Source organism: Mustela lutreola, chromosome 7 (assembly GCF_030435805.1).
Source record: "Mustela lutreola isolate mMusLut2 chromosome 7, mMusLut2.pri, whole genome shotgun sequence".
NCBI lineage: Eukaryota > Metazoa > Chordata > Mammalia > Carnivora > Mustelidae > Mustela > Mustela lutreola.
The window spans coordinates 19595411-19610113 of record NC_081296.1 but is presented as its reverse complement, the minus strand read 5'-3'; the positions used below and the strand labels follow the sequence as shown (position 1 = coordinate 19610113).

General features: G+C 41.3%; 1 protein-coding gene across 7 annotated transcripts in view; it reads right to left on the bottom strand.

The window, feature by feature from the left end:
- Positions 1 to 1147: 1147 nt before the first annotated feature.
- The window catches only part of MCTP2 (multiple C2 and transmembrane domain containing 2), a 238071-nt gene continuing 224515 nt past the window's right edge, over positions 1148 to 14703 (bottom strand). For all 7 annotated transcript variants that reach the window (XM_059180094.1, XM_059180098.1, XM_059180100.1 and 4 more), the window contains 3 exons: positions 12709 to 12818; positions 6359 to 6456; positions 1148 to 4175 (listed from right to left, as the gene is read on the bottom strand). In XM_059180094.1, coding sequence (XP_059036077.1) covers positions 4107 to 4175; positions 6359 to 6456; positions 12709 to 12818 — 277 coding nt within the window. In that variant the 3' untranslated portion in view covers positions 1148 to 4106. The remainder of the gene's footprint in view (positions 4176 to 6358; positions 6457 to 12708; positions 12819 to 14703) is intronic.

Here is a 14703-nt window from a genome sequence, read left to right as displayed (position 1 = left end):
TAATATTTTCAGAAGATATTGTATTTTTATTTCCCAGCCACTTTACTCCCATAAAAGTTAGATTACTACTACAAAAAAGAGAGGGGGTTTTGATGGGGCACAGTTTTAAACGATGATACAGATCACTCCATCTCGCACTCCTGAATAATTTTTGGTTTCTAACAGGTGTACACGGAGTTCATGATATATCTACTTTTTTCCCTTAATAATTCCAGGCACCTTCTTCCATTCTGAGCTCTTGTCTCTCTCTCCTCTTCTTCTAGTGGAATTTTTCAGGAGATACCTCCAAGTGGTCTCCATTTGCTAGGTCCACTCATTTCTCAACCCATATCTGGTTTCCTTTCCTACCACTCTACAGAAATGACTCATCGCCAAGACCCCCCACAGGTTGCCATGCCATTAAATAAATGGCGTTATGCTGTCCTCAACTGATGTGATCTCAGTGGTATTTAGCACTATAGACAGCACTTGTTTTCTTGAAACATGCTCTACCAATGGAATTCTATGATAGTACATGCTTAATGCTTTTCCCTTATTTAATATTTCTATTTAGCCTTAGTTGGCTCATCTTTACAGAACTTTTTGAGTGTGGAGTCCATTTTTTGAAGTATGTGGCTTCAATCTTTTCTATGAATATTGGCCCTTATGTATATCTGCATTTCTTCTCTCAGCTGTAATAGCTATATACTGTTCCCTTTTTGAGATAATTTAAAGGCTTTTCAGCCTCAAATTCAACATCATCTAAAACTGGGTTCCTGCTGTTCTTCTCATGGCTGCTCCTATAATTCCCTTGGCAAACAGCATACCATCTTCCTGGACCCAAAGATGAGAACAGTGAGTGCCATCTTGAACTGAGAAGTCCCACTCATTTTTCCTCCTAACCAACTCACGATTTCACCTGTAGATTTTTTCACTGACATAATTTGAAGATCCAGGTGACCATTAATTTATCAAGATTATTCCAATTAGCTCTTCTTTGAACATTCATTATTGCTGGCCTACCCACTGCAGCCAGTGGCAGTCCTGCCACTTTTCAAAAGTATCTGTTTCATGCCTGGCTTTACCAAGGGAATGCAGTCTGTTTTGTTCAGGTAGATCATAAGTGTTCCATATATGTTCATTAAATGATAAATGACAAGAAGAAAAATCAAGGGTTTTTTGTTTTGTTTTACCATGCACAAATATATTTTCCTGTGATATGTAGGTAATGATTTTTCCAATATAAGACATCATTGAAAAGTTTACAGTTGACATGGCCAGAGCTTATAAATAATATCACACAGTATAAGCTGTGTACTTAATACAAGAAATTATTTCCTCTGATAGACCACACTAATCTACCCATCTCAGCCCTCTATATACATGAAAGGGCAGAAAAGAAAAGTTGACTATGACCCAATCAATTCATCGCATATTTCCTGAGTGTCTATTAGGTGCCAGTGGAGGACAGAGGGAGTCAAAGCCTCTGGTAATGATGAGCTGTAGCAGAATATGGCAAATGCCAGAAAAATATGAAAGATGTAAAGAGGGCAGAATTTATTTGAACAGAAACTTGTGAGAAAGTATTCCTAGTGAAAAGAATATTCAGAACGAGGATTAATCTGGCATAACGTAATTGGCACTCTTGCCATGTCTTGTAAGAGGTTTTGGAGGCCTTGGCTTAGGGGGTGGTGATCAGAAATGGACAAGATAGAAATGAACATGAGTAACATGCAACACAGGAGCTACAAGTTTATGGGTTGGGAGGTGGGGGGTGGGGAATGTAAGGAGCAAAAAAAGGGGATGCCCAGTGTCTTCCAGCCCAGAAGATGCCAGTGCCAGTAAGGGAAATAAGGAAACTGGAACGAGAGTATGGGTTAAATGGTCCTGAACACACGAAGGGAGAGATAACCAAGATTCTGACCCACTGAGGTAGAGAGGCCTATAAGACATCCAGACAGAGCTGGAAAAGGGAGTGTGAGGTTTGAGAAGAGAACCAGGAGAGCTTGGCTAAAATTCAACATTCCTACTGAATTATCATTAATTATCATACTGTGAATCCACAATCCATAAATTTTATCTAAAGAGCATTCTGGAATCTGGTAGGGGTTTGATCACTTGTATAAATCTTCACATTTCCCTTACAACGAACATTTTTAACGTTCAAAGTCGACTTAATCAATTAACAATTGTTTTCTACTTACAGTTTATTACAGGTTGATTCTGTCCTGCTCTTGGTAGCCCAGCTGCCGTCTGTGTCCTCAACTTAATGCTCAGAATTCCCACTGGGCGGCAGAGGGAAGAAGTCTAACTAATGATGCCTTCTTGTTGGACAAATTATTTCATTTTGAAATTGTTTAGCAAAAGAACAACAATGAAGTATCGGTTCCACTTTTAAATAAATAAGGGGTTATTTTGTTGCTGAAAGTTTTCATTCAAATGACTGATCAGATCTCACATGTCTGTTTAAAAATGTCTGACTTAGGTCGTTACAAAATGACAGACTGTGATAAACTACATGATAGTTGGGAGTGAGACAATGAGGCATTGTTTACACAGATGATTGAGTAACTGGTTGAACAAAAGAGGTTCTTGGCTATCTATTGTATGTACAACGAAGAGATTTACTGGAGCTTTTATAATTTCTGCAAGTCCTTTTCCAGCCAGCTTCATTAACTTGAAGCAAATCAAATCATGCAGAAATCTGGCTCAGCCAGAAAGAAACCCAGAAAGATATAATATGAAGAAAAACAGACACGGGATGATAAGGTTTAGAATCTTGCACATTTTTCATAAACATTTTGTTTGAAGATTATTAAATTACAGCCCAGAGAGAGAAAAAAAAATAGTAAACCTCACTATTAAATCAGTTTTTACCTCAACTTTTCTTTACAATATACACACACACACACACACATATATTATATATATATATATAAAACACAAAGTATGTGTCAACAAAATACAGTCTTTACAACTTAAATATCATTTGAACCAAAGGATATTTGTGTTCATTTTATGTATGCATAAAATCGGGGTTTTTCCTTGGGGGTACTATGAGTGGTGGGGTCTGCAGGAATCAGCTATTCTTCAAAAGGATCTTGGGGTGGTGTTTTTCTAGGAATGGGGTTCTGAGATATAGATGCATTATGTATAGCCTATCTTGTTCAGGAACAAAAGATCGATTTGGATGGCTGAGTTAGTTTTACTTTCTGCTCAAAAATTCGGGCAATTATGACAATCAGGTGCAGAAGCCATAGTCATTAGTTAGTCCCTTGCTCCTCCGCCTTTATCCGTTTTCCTAAATACTCTCAGAATCCATTCATTCATCCTCTCTCTCAAGCGCTAATGTTGACATTTTATTTCGGAAATAAGCAAAGTCAAGTCGGAAGACATGGTGTTGGTAAGGCAACCAAATACTCTCACGAAAGCTTCACTTTTTGGATGAGTGGTCCCTTCCGACCTTCCCCGGGGCTTCCACTGCCCGCAAAGGACCACAGCACAGGCTGGTGTCCAGCACCGGCGAGCTGACCGCCATTGTACACACGTCTTCAGTAATCATGGTGGAAGGACGCCCAAAGGCTTGGGCTATGCCTGGTAATTATGAACAAATCTACTTCTAAGAGACATTAGTTGGGGAGATGATGGTTACTATCGGACTTGTGGACTCAGAGAAGGAAACTGACTCACATGCACAATAATCAGGAGTGTGTGAAACAGGAGTGAAAAATAACTGAATCTTAAGGAGCATCTGTTGGAGGTAGGAAAACAAGTTCAGGGTCACTCTTGCATCCAGGTGGTCTCCCAGCCCTTCTCAAAGAGGCCATTCAGACCCCTGGCCACCTTGCTTTACCTCCTATCTGAGAAGGGACCTCAGTCTTTCACGGTCCCTAGATTGTTTCCTTCGGATGGGCCAAGCTGCTAAGCAACTAGCACATCCATGCGTGTGGGCGTGAGCACATGTGTGTGCATCGGCACACGTGGAGAAGCAGGGAGGGCGCAGGGAAGGCTCCACGCAGCACACATTCCAGAATGACACCACGGGTACCACCTCGGAAACAGAGATAGTGTTGGTCTAATCAACCCAGCAGGGAATCGGGCGCTGGTGTCCAAGGTTGGCGTGAGTCCTAGAGAGCACTGCGCTTCTTCCGAAGGGGGCTCTGGCTGCTGCAGGGTTTCAATTCTGCGTACTGCACCTGTGAAAACAAACAGACGGGCCCAGCGGTTAGGTAACCCTAGCTCACCACAGTGTGTGTTAATGGCTCCCCAAGGACAGACTGAGGCAAAGGAAGGAAGGTTCAAAGGTAATGAATCATTTTCTAAACACAGGAACACGGAGGGATTAATTGCAGGAAGGATTTGAGAAGTCATGCATCATTTCTTGAGACCAAGAATATTAAAAGCAGATTTTTCTAATGAGATGCATGGCTTTCTACCTGCTCTCAGCGCTGCCAGATAATTTTAGTTTCTTGTGTGCCCATTTTCAACCACAAGGACGCTTAATAACTGCCTCTTGGGAAATGTTTCTCTTAGTATATGATACAGCAAAACTTACTAAGAAATATTCATTTAAAATTATCTCAAGTCTTGGGGAAAAAATTGTCTGCAAATTATGTACATTTATGTTGCCAGGGAGAGGGGGAAAAATGTTGAAATTGATACTGCCCACAGAGTTAAATAGATTTCTCTTAAAAAATGAATTGCATTTACAATGTAATGGCTAAAACATCTGTGATATATCTGAGCACTTGGGGAGTCCCCAGGGGCAAGCTGTCTATTGTGTTATTTGGAAGTGTTCTTAGTGATACACGGAGGATCTTACTAGCATACTGTCTGTCTCCCTCGAATGTTCTTTTGTAGCGTCCCTCTGTTATGCATGTCAGCTCCAGCCGGATGGCCGCTCTGAGGGCTCATGCCTGGACTGTGTAGACAAAGTCCTCATGGTGGGCTGTGCTGGATGGTGATTTCCTCTCTTTGAGGACATGGGGACAACCTCACATTGCAACTCAAGGGTTGCAACTCAATCTCACTGCCTTGCTGTGTGGGTTCTGATTGGCTGACGGCGGAATGGCTTCATTTAAAGTATAGTATTACAGAGCACATGTGCTCACTGGCTTTTAGCATTTGTGCCGAACTCCCCAAGGACACCATGCCCTATCACATATGTTGAGCTACACTTCGTCAAAAGCAGATACATGCTAAAAAAGCACCCTTTCCTTTGAGTGTTTGGTGAAGGTCCCCTTGGGGAGCAGGGGAGGACATACCTGTCAATTTTCAACGCAAAACAAACAGGGGCCAGGTTACTGTTTTATAATCATGGAATGCAAATGTTAAGGAGGAACCTCATAGTCATAGAATGCATGTAATAGCTAATTAGATCATAAAATGGAGGTTAAAGAAAAACGGCGTCATGGAATCTATTTTCATCTCTAGAACTCCAAGGGAAAGGGAAGGAAACGGGAGGTCTTTCCAGCCCCGAATCCCTGCCGTCTGCAGAGAAGTGCTGGGAACCACTTCCGTGACAGTGGCCCAAGGCTGAAAATCGATACTTGATTTGGATTCTCTGAGATAATAAAGGGCTGTGTCTTTGATCACCGTGCTGCTATTTCACACCACGGTCTCCCCATCTACTCCTTCTATGATCTCTGTTCTCCTTTAGAGAATCATTGCCTGTCCTCCTTCCCCTGGGATTTATAGCTGCCTGATCCGCAGGGGCCTGGCTCGGGCTACTCTACAGGACTTTCTGTCATTGTTGCCTGGTTTAATCTCGGTGCATCCACAGAGACCAGATGTGGCTGGACTCAGTGACCATTACCTATGAATAATACTTCTGATCGATCTCCAATTATTTCAGGCCTCTATGTGTATGAGAGGGGGTGGGAGCTTTGCCCTCGGCATCCCTAAGTCTTCACGGGGGAAGGGATAGAAGGGAAGCCTAGGACGTAATTGGGGCAAACAAGAATAAAAAAGAATAATCCTCTTGTCCCCTACTTCCCCTATAATGCCTGCCATCTGGAAGAGGAGGAAAATAAGCAATCCTCCCCTAGCTTGAGAGCTCCCACTCTCCCACTCACTGAGCCCATCTTATCCTCTTCAGGGAGGCAAGTGATCAAAAAACGGACAAACACTATTGCACTATACCCACGCAGTATGAGTTCCAGATCATTCTTAAGAAGCCCTTTTTTTCGGGGTAATTTTCCATAATCATCTCATGCTCTGGACAAAGGTTTTCTGCCACCTCCCTGCAAGCCAGGCCACTTTAAGGATTTTCTGATTCGTTATCTCAATTGCACAAGCCCTGCTCTGTGCACCTCTGGCTCTGGGGCTGGCCAGACTTCAGTGCTGGGGTCCCCGTTGGTGGTGACCGTTCATTACGTACCTTTTGAACATCAGACGGTACCCTGGAGAGGAAGTCTAGCAGCTCATTATTGTCGATGGCATAGGGATTTCGAAGCTTCTTGGTGAATTTATTTATGCCTGGAAAATAGAAACGCAGGGAGATCTCTTTGTTTGTCTTTCTATCTACCTATCTATCTATCTTTAAAAACTCTCCTGACTGGGGGAGGGGGAGGTTCACAAGTAAAAATTAGTGTAAAACAATTACTAGACCTCAAGTCACACACACACACACATACATGTCGCTGTCATGTGGAATCATTCACAAATGCCTTTTCTGGAAGGAAGGAGGGGTGGGGGATGGTTTGTGGGACAGGAGCTCTGCCTTCTTCAGCTGTGAAAATCCCATTACAATCCCAGCAGCAAGGTGGCAGAAACACACACTAAAACTGTGGAGCTCATTGGCTTTTTTGGACTACACTGATTAACAGCCTTCTCTGCTAGGAAAACAAACGTCCCAGATGGGAAAGGCCTTCATTAGCCCCAACAAGTCCCTGCTTGGGGGCTCTGGACCAAATGCAGCAGTGGGAGGTGGAGGACAGGAGTTGCTTTTTTGTTGTTAAAAAGAAATGGCAGAAATTTCTCCCCCCACTCCAGCTCATTTTCACAGGTTTATCTTTTCTCCCTGCAGAACAGAACTTGACATGTTGATTGTACTTTGATGTGGCAGGAAACTGTGAAAAGTTATTATTGGAAATTATCTTACTACGGCTGCTAACTTAATTTATGGACCGCGACACTGGTGCTTGGGTTTGTCTAGTCAATGGAGTCCCTGCTAATTTAGGATGCGGACAGTGGTAATTAGAGGAGGTTCAACCCTTCAGGTGTCTTTGATGGCTGCACCTTGCGTTTGTAGGCACGCCCCGGGAAAGCTCTACCTATGGTTTCCTCTCCAGAGGGATGTACCTCTGAGCCACCCTTGTGTCTCCTCTTCTGTTCCCCTGAGCTGCTGGTAAGAGCTCAGGAGCCATTGTCTTTCCACAAAAGGCCAACTCTTTCTCATGCTGAGTTTTTAAGGTGATGGGCTTCTGAAGTTTGCCACGGAGTGCTGGTTTAGCGAGGATCATATCTGAAGTCTGAGTCGATCCCAGTAATGCTGAATGACTTCTCACCTTAGATAACCCTGCTGGACTTCTCCCTCAGAGTCAAGGTAACAGTTAACTGTTTGACCGTCCCTAGCCCATAAAAGCTTGGATATTTTTCTCCATGAAATATTAATTTGCTTTCATCTATAGATAGAACTTCCTGAGTGCCATTCTACCTGATACATGCCAACCTCAGTCATTTCCTTAGATGGTCACATTCACATCTGCTTTCCAAATGGGAGCCGGCCATTGTCCATGAGTAAAATGGTGGCCTGGTGGTTGAGCTGGGGAAGTCTCCTTGCAAATGATCCTTTTTCTCTCAAATCAGAGCTGCACTCTGCTTTTCTTCCCTCTACCCCCCACAACAAGCCTCCTATTTCTAGCTAAAATCTCCCCCAGCATTCCTTTAAACTAAAATACTCTCACTGTGTTATTCTAAAGACACTTAATTGTAGCATGGGCTTTTTGGCAAAAGAAAACAGACAAGGCAAAATGATGAAGGGAGACAAAGACTTATTGAGAAAAGATATATCTTCTATTGTTAATTATATATAGTGTACGCATCTGGGGTCTTTACAATGAACAGCAAGGCAGGGGATAATCTCACAGCCGATCAAAACACTGCATTCTTAGTCACTGAGAAGATTATAAACCTGCACAGTAGCTCAAATGCACCAATAAGGGCAGAAGTTGCCCACAATGCACTGAAATTGTCTGTTTGAAAAACTTCGTGAGAATCAAAATTACAAGGCGCTCTGACTGCATGCTTCAAAAGCACACCTTATTTTTATTTAATGTCAAATGTCCGTAATTCTACAATATTATCTGTTGTGTGAAACCAAGTGTACACAGGGGCTCATGTATTCTTGGGTTCACAGTAAGGAGTAATGGGACCAGGAGCAAGGGCTATGGAACGGGAGTAGCTGAGCCCCAGCTCTGGCGTCACCAAGCATCCGCTGTGTGGTTTCGAGAAAACCACTTGACCTTCCTGTGCCTCAGATTTCTTACATTAAAATATGAAAAATAAAGACCTGCCCTATATAGTTTCTTAGGTTGTTGGGAGAATCACATTGGACAATATAAGTGGACTCTCTAATCTGGAGTTCCAGAACAAAGAGGGGGCTACCATCATGGCTCGAGATGTCAACAAGCCAAAAAAAAAAAAAAAAAAAAAAAAAAAAAAGGGATTATATTATTAGGCATGTGGGCACACACACCCAGATTTGGAAATTGTATCTTTATCAGCATGACAGACAGGTCTTTAGATGTGTTTCACCTTAATACAGATAGACAGAGGGCCTATCTGCTGTGAATCTTAATGTTTTAGGACACCCAAAGGAGTAGGATCCAAATACCAAGGGATAATATGTGGCAAAGACATTGTCACTTAATGGTCCCAGATCACAGACTGAAGCGATCAGTGGAGTGGATTGAGAATATCCAGTTAAAAAAAAAAAAAAAAATCTCTTGGAGAAAGTTGGAAAAATTGCCTGACTGCTTGGCAGCACATATGGTCACAGGTGAATAAAACCACTTGAAACAGAATTATAACACAATTTTTCAAATACTTGTAGGAGTGCCTAGCATGCAGCCCTGACTCAGTGCATTGGCGGGAGTGTTGAGACAGGGTGGAGGGTCCTGGCTTGCTCATGTATCAAACAGTAAGTGCCTGCCACATAAAACACACTGTGTTGTCAAATGGAGATGCAAAGTTTAATAAGTCGTGGGTCTTTCTTTTCTAGAAGTTCAAAATCTAGCTTCAGGAGTTCTTATCTACTTTGGAAGAACAGAAGTACCCCAGATCAGAAGCATCTATGGTGAAGAACAGAATGAAAATATGGGAAACCTCTCACAAGGGGCAGAAAACCCACATGGGATCTAATCCTAAGAAGTGCCTTGCCTTCTAGAAATACACCAAATAGGTGATCGGAATTCAGTAGATACTCTTTCCTTCAGAAAATGTCAAATATCCCTCTTAAGCCACTTCTCATGCCATTTTCGAAATCTACACTCCCACACAAGAGAGGTGGGTGGTAGGCTCAAAAGAAATGCCATCCCTGTAAATCACAGGTATAAAATATGCAGGCACATGAAATATTTGTCAGGTACTTCTTAAAGATCTACTACCTATATGTAACTTCCCTGGGAATTACAAGTTAAAGAGGAAAGAAAAATGCCTTACCCTTCAAAACCTTACAACGAAGTTAATGAGTCAAGGAATATTTCTTATGGCCACTACAAAATCAGGCTGTTTTTCAGGGGCTTATGTTAAATAATCCTGATACTCAGTATTTCTACAAAAATATTATTTGGGGGAATAGAATCTGGAAATATAGAACATATGGTTAAGTAATTTTGTTTCAAAGGGTTAAAAGAGGTGGACAAAAGGGGAAAATTTTTTTTTAGGATCTTAACTCACCACTTTAAGGACTCAAAGAAAATGATTAAGTAACTCAGAATAGAAACGATTTTCTGATCTTGGTAAAAGGAACCATAGAAATGGGAGACATACGAAGTCATCTTCTACAGGAGAGACTCTCTACCAAGAATTCAGTCATATAGGAGGGGCGCCTGGGTGGCTCAGTGGATTAAGCCGCTGCCTTCGGCTCGGGTCATGATCTCAGTGTCCTGGGATCGAGCCCCGCATCGGGCTCTTTGCTCAGCGGGAGCCTGCTTCCTCCTCTCTCTCTGCCTGACTCTCCACCTACTTGTGATCTTTCTCTCTGTCAAATAAATTAATAAAATCTTTAAAAAAAAAAAAAAAAAAAAAAAAAAAAAAAGAATTCAGTCATATAGGAGACATGCAAAGGAATGTCCTGGGTCCATGTAGCTAATAACAAATTCGTCTTGGAAATGAAGTCCTAATAGAATTGCTGAGTACATTCCAGGATGGCATGGCAGGTTTTACTCAATGAGGCAACAGAGCATATTCTGACTGTCAAGGCTTTTGACTACAATATATACAGTGAGCTCATCAATAAACTATAAGCCCCTGTCCAGAACATACAACTAAAGAACCAGACACAGAAGACAAAGCTCAAAGGGTTACTGTCAGCTCAGGAGAATATAATAAACTCCATGCTATTTACTAATTTCATCCATAAGTAGAACGATAAATAGAGCAATATCTCATTAATGAGATGCAAAAAGTTGTTGTTGGAAAGCTGCCAAGATCTTGGAGGATAAGATCAAAAGTCAAAGCAATTTGGGATAAACAGAAAGAGGGACTGGAATTCCAACACTGATGATCAAAGGAGGAAATAGAGTATAGACCCCTCTGTCAAGGGAAAGATGCAGAAAAGCAAGTCAAGTATGTACCAGAATGATAAGATCCTGAGAATGTGTTTGACAAGCTGACCATGCAAACAACTTAAAAATGAACAAAATATTGGCCAAATGATTATAGTAATTTTGAATCATTTTCTGGTTAGGGTCAGACAACAGCTTTAAGAGCTGTTTCTAAATGTGACCAGTAAACAGATTTGCAACTAATTCTTAATGAAAAACAATTAAGAAAGACTGAGGTTATTCAGTCCATATAGATAACATTTAGTACATATAAGGCATTCAAGGGAATACTTTTATAAAATGTTTCTTCTTTTTTTAAACATTTGTGTTTTTTAAAAAGATTTTATTTATTTATTTGACAGAGAGAGAGTGCACAAGCAGGCAGAGAGGCAGGCAGAGAGAGAGGGGGAAGCAGGCTCCCCGCTGAGCAGAGAGCCCAATGCGGGACTCGATCCAGGACCCTGAGATCATAACCTGAGCTGAAGGCAGAGGCTTAACCTACTAAGCCACCCAGGCACCCCATAAAATGTTTCTTCTTCATCAATGGACCCTGAAGAGCTTCAAGTTCTCTTAGAGTCTTCAGATCAAGGCTAGCATTGTTGCAAAACAGAGAAACTAACTATGGATAGAAGTAAGTATGCAAGTAAGAAACTAAGTATGGATAGAAGACTTTTGCCAAGAGTGAGGGTAATCAAGAGTATCTTTTTCTTTTAATTCTTTCAAATTAGAATATCTTTTTCTTTTCTCAGGCTCTCTCTCTTGCTATAAAAGAGAGATACTTATTTATATGGGATTTTCACTTCCTGGATGAAACAGAGAACCAGTGCATTATGCTCTTTCAAAATCATTCTACTTCTTAAGTTTTACAAATTACTCAATTTTTTTTTTTTTTTGATGACTTTTCCCAATTCACAATGTCTACACTTGGCTTTTCTCATCAGCAGGATTCTACTCCTGTGGGTTCTCTCTGAAAAGGTCTACATTTAATGGTTTTAGAAAGGTTGTAGCTTATTTCTCACATTTGCAAGCTCTCAGCTTTTACTTAAAGATGAATGTATCTTAATGCAATCACTTGTACCTGGTAACTTCTCTGAACCCCTTACCATCTGAGGGTCCCTAGAAGTATGGCTACAATTGAGAATTCAGCAGTAGTCACAGGAGCCAAGGAATGGAAAACTATGACTGGCAGACTCTTAGGGAAAAGAGTTGACTGCTTCTCCAGCAATTGATTCACTACAATGCACGCTACTTCTATCAACCCAGAAGCCCACCCAACAGCAAACACAAATATTCACAAAGCTGCTTGTCTTTCGTCCAATGCTAACTTGAGTAGTAAATCAAGTCATGCCGTTTATTTCGAGTTTGTGATTTTTGTTACTACTTTTTTTTTTTTAAACAGCTAAACTTTATATAGGCACATCATTTACCCTGCTAAATTATAGCTTCCTCTTCTTTCAGGCACTGGGTAAGGAGTAACCACCTCCCTTCCTCTCTACCGCTTCTGGATTGAAGTATGGGGTTAGATTATTTTTCCTCCAGGAGAGATGGAGTGTCAGAAGCACCCTGGCAGGGGCCAGATCCACTTTTACATAATATAAAGGGCGAGATGCAGGTGTTTGCTCACTGTTTGAATAACAGTGTTGCCTGAAAGTTACCGGGCCATCGCAATATATTATTCTAAACTATTTATGACTATGAAAGCCCAAAGGGAAATCTCATGCACAATCACATTTTTATTTGATTGCAATTATACAAGAGGCCCATAAATATCTCTGCTGATCATTTGGGCAACTGGCCTTTTCAGGGAGGTCCTGGAAGTTTTTGTTCCCAAAATTCCTCCCTTAATCTCATGTTTAATTGCCAACAAGAGCACATTTAAAGTTTATGGTCCCACTTGACAAATGAGTCATGGGTTCTTACCTGAAATTGACTGCTAGTGAAAGGACCATGCCAGACTTACCCCAGATTAAAACGATGTAGCGGAGTGGAATAAAATACAAAATGATGGTGGCCACTGCCAGGATCAGACAGGCCAGGAACGAGAGGAACGGGACTGTCCAGTTAAACGTGCTGCAGACAAAGCACATCAATGTCATTTTCTCTAATGCTCTAAAGCGGCTACATAGTCATCTTGCCATGTTTATTTCTTAGTTACACAAATGAGAAAGGTCTACTGGAGAAATCTCTCTAAAACCTGGAGAGGAAGGTCTGCCAAGCTGGGGATGGCAAAAACATCGCTGAGATCCTGAGGGGAAACCAACCAAGATCAACTTCCAGCCAACATGTCAGAGTCCTGGTAACTTTGCCCTCCTGGAGCAGACAGTCTTTAAGAGAAGACTCGGCTCCCGCCAGCAATGAAGGTCATGATGGCTCCGTGCATGGAGATCTTCAAAATGAAAGGTCAGTGAGGTCACATCAAAGTTAACAATTCTCTCGGTGAAGACACGGTTGCCAGTAAATATTTAGAAAAGGCAGGATATTATTAAGGTGTCCTGGTGCTTTTGGTTTTCTTTTTTTTCTTTTTTTTTTTCTTTTTGAGAGAGAGAAAGCATCGCAAGCAAGCTCCACGCTCAGCACAGAGCCCAACGCAGGACTTGATCTCATGACCCTGAGATCATGACCTGAGCCAAAATCAAGAGTCTGACACTAAACTGACTGAGCCACCCAGGCACCCACCCCAACTTTGTGTTTTCTAATTACTTATTTTTAGAATTTTTAGACTCATTGGCTCTAGAAGGTTACCAGGGAAACAGGCTCGAGGCATGTGACTATAAACCCTTATGCCCCCAATCCAGAGAGAACACAGGTTATGTGACCACACATTATTTTCACAGGGCCCCTGGCTCCTTCAGCATATCCATTGCCTCCTTTGACTTGTGTGCAAATGGAGATCTAGAACACAGGATGCAGAACTGAACAAACAGTGGAAATCCTTGCACGGCCCTAGAAGATGATCTGGAAATCCCACGTCCTGCGGAGAGCCCGTGAAAGCCTAGGGTCCTTCTTTTTCCTGGTCTTTAGCTTCACTTACATGGTGCAACTTCGCTGACATTGACCCTTGGCCTTGTGCTAGAAATACAAAGAGATTTGTCTCTTTGTTTTTGTTTTCTAGTGGTGTGTGTGTGTGTGTGTGTGTGTGTGTGTGTGCAGGAGGATAGTGGGGGACTAAACATATTTTATATGTTTAGCTTTTAGCTGTTGGGCACTTAATATGTGCCATTGTGCTAATATTTTTCACATCATAATTGTGATGGTCATCATAATTCTTCCAAGTAAAGATTATCCCCATTTTACACATGAGCAAATTGAGGCTGAGAGAGATTTTTGTCTTGTTTTGTAAATAATCACAATTCCATCAAGAGTCTAAGAAAAAACCAGTCACCTCACCCTCTTGTAATAGACTGTTATCAGTGTTTTTAATCTTTACCCACAGAGAGGTATGTGTGTTTTTAATTGCTCAGTTTTAAAAATTATAAGCAAATTTAAACACTTTTAATATGCATCTAATTTGTTTCTCAAGTGATTCCTAGTTTGTTTCTTTGTGAGGTGCCACTCTTTGGGAAAGTGCTTAAGAAAATGGAATTTTAAGCAAACTGACATTGGACTGAGTTCAGGCTCCATCTCTAATTAGTTGCAGGAAAGTGATTTAATCAATCTGCACCAACATTTCTGCTCTGCAAAATGTGTATAATAATAGTAATATCTCTATCATAGAGTTCTGCCAGAATTAAACAAGAACTTGCAAGTAAGGTAGCTAGCACATTCTGTTTTTAGCACATTGTAAAAACTCAGAAAATGGAAAGCAGTTACGATTTGCCTATTGTGCCTTGAGCTGTTTTTGCTTGACTTTTTCCTCAGTGATTTAAAATATCTCTTTGGATACTAAAGAAATCAATCCTTTGTCATATTTGTTACAGTGCTTTTCCCAATGTGTTACTTTCTTGTCTTTTTTGTG